Here is a 3,865-nt window from a genome sequence, read left to right as displayed (position 1 = left end):
CTCCTACAACCTGGTAGTATTCGGAGTTTCAATGACTTCAGTTCAGCTTTTCTACACCAATATGCGAGTAGCAAGAAATATCTGAAGACTTCCCTCATTTTGTTCAATCTGAAGCAATCCGAGGTGGAACCATTGCGGGAGTATGTTCAGCGCTTCAACACAGCAGCTCTAGAAGTACCTGCTGCCACTGCTGACACCTTGCAAATCACCCTCATAGAGGCATGATCAATATGATCTCAGGAGGTAGTACGAATGGAGATTCAGGAAGGGCTCGCAAGGCTCACGGGCGTAGGTTGGAAAATTTTGAGGTAAACTCTCAGCTCAACTGTCCTACTGATCCGAGCATCAGTTTTGGAAGAGAAGATTTAAAGGATGTGGTGATACCTCATAATGACCCCTTATTGGTCACCTTGACCATAGCCAATTACGATGTGGCTCGCATTTTTGTGGATACTGGGAGCTCAGTGAACATTATCTTCAAAGAAACCCTTGACCAAATGAAATTGGAAGGATTTGAGTTGGACCCAATCACCACGGAGTTGTATGGGTTCACAGGTCATGCTTTGCAACCATTGGGACAGATAGTGCTCCCATTATCTCTTGGAAATGGAGATCAGAGAGTAACAAAAATGGCTTGCTTCACCGTGGTGGAGGCACCATTCTCTTTCAATGGAATATTGGGGCGCCCTGCCCTGAGTGATTTCCGAGCCGTGGCATCTACCTATCATCAGAAGTTGAAGTTCCCAAGTGGAAGAGAAGTGGGGGTTGTTCGGGGTGATCAGAAAGCAGCTCGGTTGTGCTATGTGAATGAGGTAAGGATTGATTCAAAGAAGAAGAGGAGGGAGGTAGGAATGGTTTCAATAGGTCGAACATCGAAGGTGCACGGACAGAAGGTGCTTCTGATGTACGAGGAAGGCCATGAGAAGGTGGAGTTAATCCCGGGAGCTTAGATTGTCAAATTAGCTGCTGATCTGAGCCCATCAGTGAAGCAAAGCTTGGTTGGTTGCTTAAAGAAGAACAAAGATGTTTTTGCTTGGTCTGTATCGGAGCTCACAGGGGTCAGTACAGAAATTATGGTTCATCGACTAAATATTCTTGCGGGAGTAAGACCGATAAAACAAAAGAAGAGACACTTTGGTCCAGACAAGGATAAGGTCATTATAAAAGAGGTAGAGGAACTTCTTAAGGCAGGACACATTAGGGAAGTGCAATTCCCTACCTGGTTATCCAATGTGGTCCTTGTCCCTAAGAGTTCAAGCAAGTGGAGAATGTGTGTTGATTTCAGGGACTTAAATAAGGCGTGCCCAAAGGATTGCTATCCACTGCCTCGAATTGACCAATTGGTTGACTCTACGGCAGGTCATCAGTACTTATGCTTCATGGATGCATATCAGGGGTATCATCAAATTTCTCTGGTGGAGGAAGATCAGGACAAAGTAAGTTTCACCACCTCTCATGGAACTTTTTGTTACAGAGTGATGCCTTTTGGTTTGAAGAATGCAGGGGACACTTATCAAAGACTCATGGACAGAGTGTTTACCTCCCAAATTGGCAGAAATGTGGAAGTTTATGTAGATGATATTCTGGTAAAGTCTCAGGATGATGTGGGGTTGCTGGCCGACCTTGAGGAGACTTTCTCGACTTTGAGGGCTTATCGGGTGAAGCTCAATCCGGAGAAGTGTGTATTCGGAGTCAGGGAAGGTAAGTTTTTGGGGTATATGGTTACTGAGAGGGGCATAGAGGCCAATCCTGAGAAGGTGCAGGCTATTCGATCCATGTCTGCTCCCCGTAACTTGCAAGAAGTTCAAAGGTTGGCAGGAAGGATTGCAGCCTTGTCTCGATTTATATCAAGATCAGCCCATAGAAGCTTATCTTTCTTCAAGGTGCTTCGCAAAGCCAAGAAGTTTGAATGGGATGATGAATGTGGAAAGGCATTTGATGACCTAAAAAGCTATTTAGATGAACTCCCTGTGTTGGCTAAGGCAATTCCTGGTGAACCATTGTACATCTACTTATCAGCTTTGGAAGGGGCAGTCAGCTCTGTACTTATTAGGCAGGAAGGAGCAGCTCAACACCCTATCTATTTTTTCTCACATGCCCTCAAGGGTGTAGAACTCCGGTATTTGGAGGTGGAAAAGCTAGCGTTGGCCTTGGTTATGACAGCAAGGAAGCTCAGACCTTACTTTCTATCACATCCTATTGTGGTGCTGACCAATAGCCCCATTGGGAGGATATTGACTCGAGTTGATATTTCGGGAAGATTGGTGAAATGGACTACGGAGCTCAGTGAGTAAGACATCCAGTATGAACCAAGATCAGCCATCAAGGCCCAGGCATTGGCTGATTTCCTGGCCGAAACGAGACATATGGAAACAGAGGGTTTGTGGAAAGTATATGTTGATGGCTCTTCTAGTAATGAAGGATGTGGAGTGGGGGCGTTTTTGATCTCCCCTCAAGGAGATGAGATCAGATTGGCAGTTAAGTTGGATTTTTGAGCTTCTAATAACAAGGCAGAGTATGAGGCTGTGTTAATCGGCCTCCAAGCAGCTAAGCAATCTGAGGCAGCTCGGGTGCATCTATACTCTGATTCACAGTTAGTAACTCAGCAGGTAAATGGAACGTATGAAGTTAAAAATGAGAAGTTGAAGGAATACTTAAAGGCCATAGAGGAAGATCGAGGTCTTTTTGATGAGGTAATTTTTGAACAAATTCCGAGGAAGAGCAATGAAAAAGCAGATTATCTTGCCAAGATGGCTAGCTCACTTCATAACTGGAGAAACAGAGAGGTAGTCGTGCAGGTGGAATTAACACCTTCTACTGAGCTCGCACCATTAGCTCAGGAAGAGAGTGACTGGAGAAAAGAGCTCTTGGAATACATGGAGAAGGGCAAATTACCAAAGGATCCAAAGAAGGCATATCGGTTGAAACAGAGGAGTCTCCGCTTTGTGATGGTGGAGGGAGTTCTTTATAAGAGGTCATTTTCTGGACCTCTTTTCAAGTGTTTAGGCCCTAAGAAATCTCATTATGTCCTGAAGGAGATACACGAGGGGTGTTGTGGCAAGGGTCTTATTCTCTGGCCCGTAAGGTTCTCTTAGCGGGATATTTTTGGCCTACTATATTGAAAAGTGCCATAGCTTTGGCAACTTCTTGTGACAGTTGTCAGCGACATAGCAGACTTCAGCATCAGCCAGCAGCGCTAATGAAAGGGATCGTGGCAGCCTGTTCTTTTGATCAATGGGGAATGGATATTGTGGGTCCTTTCCCCCCAGCCCCAGCTTAGAAGAAATTTTTGTTGGTCGCTATTGATTACTTCTCTAAGTGGGTGGAGGCGGAGGCCTTGGCTCGAATTACGGAAGGAGAAGTTTTGAAGTTTCTATGGAAGAATATTGTGTTTAGGTTTGGAGTACCACGGAAGCTTATCTCCGACAATGGGAGACAGTTTCAGGGAGCCCGGGTGCAAGCTTGGTGCAAAGAGATGAAAATTCAACAACACTTCACTTCTGTCCATTATCCTCAAAGCAATGGCCAGGTGGAGGTCACTAACAGGTCTTTGGTGCAAAGCTTGAAGACCCGATTAGGAAAAGCCCAAGGAAATTGGGTGGAAGAACTCCCTAGTATGTTATAGTCATATCGTACCACGCCTAGGATTGGGACAGGGGAGACTCCATTTAGTCTGGTATATGGAAATGAGGCAGTTTTACCAGCAGATATAGGGGAGGAGTCAGCTCGGATCATTTTCTATGATGAGAAGAATGGAGAAAAGAGAATGGAAGAATTAGACTTTTTGATGAAAAGAGAGAAGCTTCTGCCATCAGAATGGAAGCGTACAAAAACAGGATAGCTCGGTCCTATAATCGTCGGGTGC

General features: G+C 45.1%; 1 protein-coding gene across 1 annotated transcript; it reads left to right on the top strand.

Moving 5' to 3' along the window:
• Window positions 1-221: 221 nt before the first annotated feature.
• On the top strand, window positions 222-950 carry LOC140888538 (uncharacterized). Its single transcript, XM_073296230.1, has one exon. It carries the CDS (start codon window positions 222-224, stop codon window positions 948-950), a length of 729 nt encoding a protein of 242 aa, XP_073152331.1.
• Window positions 951-3,865: the final 2,915 nt, after the last annotated feature.

Source organism: Henckelia pumila, chromosome 3, assembly GCF_033568475.1.
Source record: "Henckelia pumila isolate YLH828 chromosome 3, ASM3356847v2, whole genome shotgun sequence".
Taxonomy (NCBI): domain Eukaryota; kingdom Viridiplantae; phylum Streptophyta; class Magnoliopsida; order Lamiales; family Gesneriaceae; genus Henckelia; species Henckelia pumila.
The sequence above is the reverse complement of the archived record's forward strand: the minus strand, read 5'-3'. Positions and strand labels throughout refer to the sequence as shown.

Coding starts and splice junctions, on each gene's coding strand:
- LOC140888538 (XM_073296230.1), top strand. CDS start 222: ATGATCAATATGATCTCAGGAGGTAGTACGAATGGAGATTCAGGAAGG.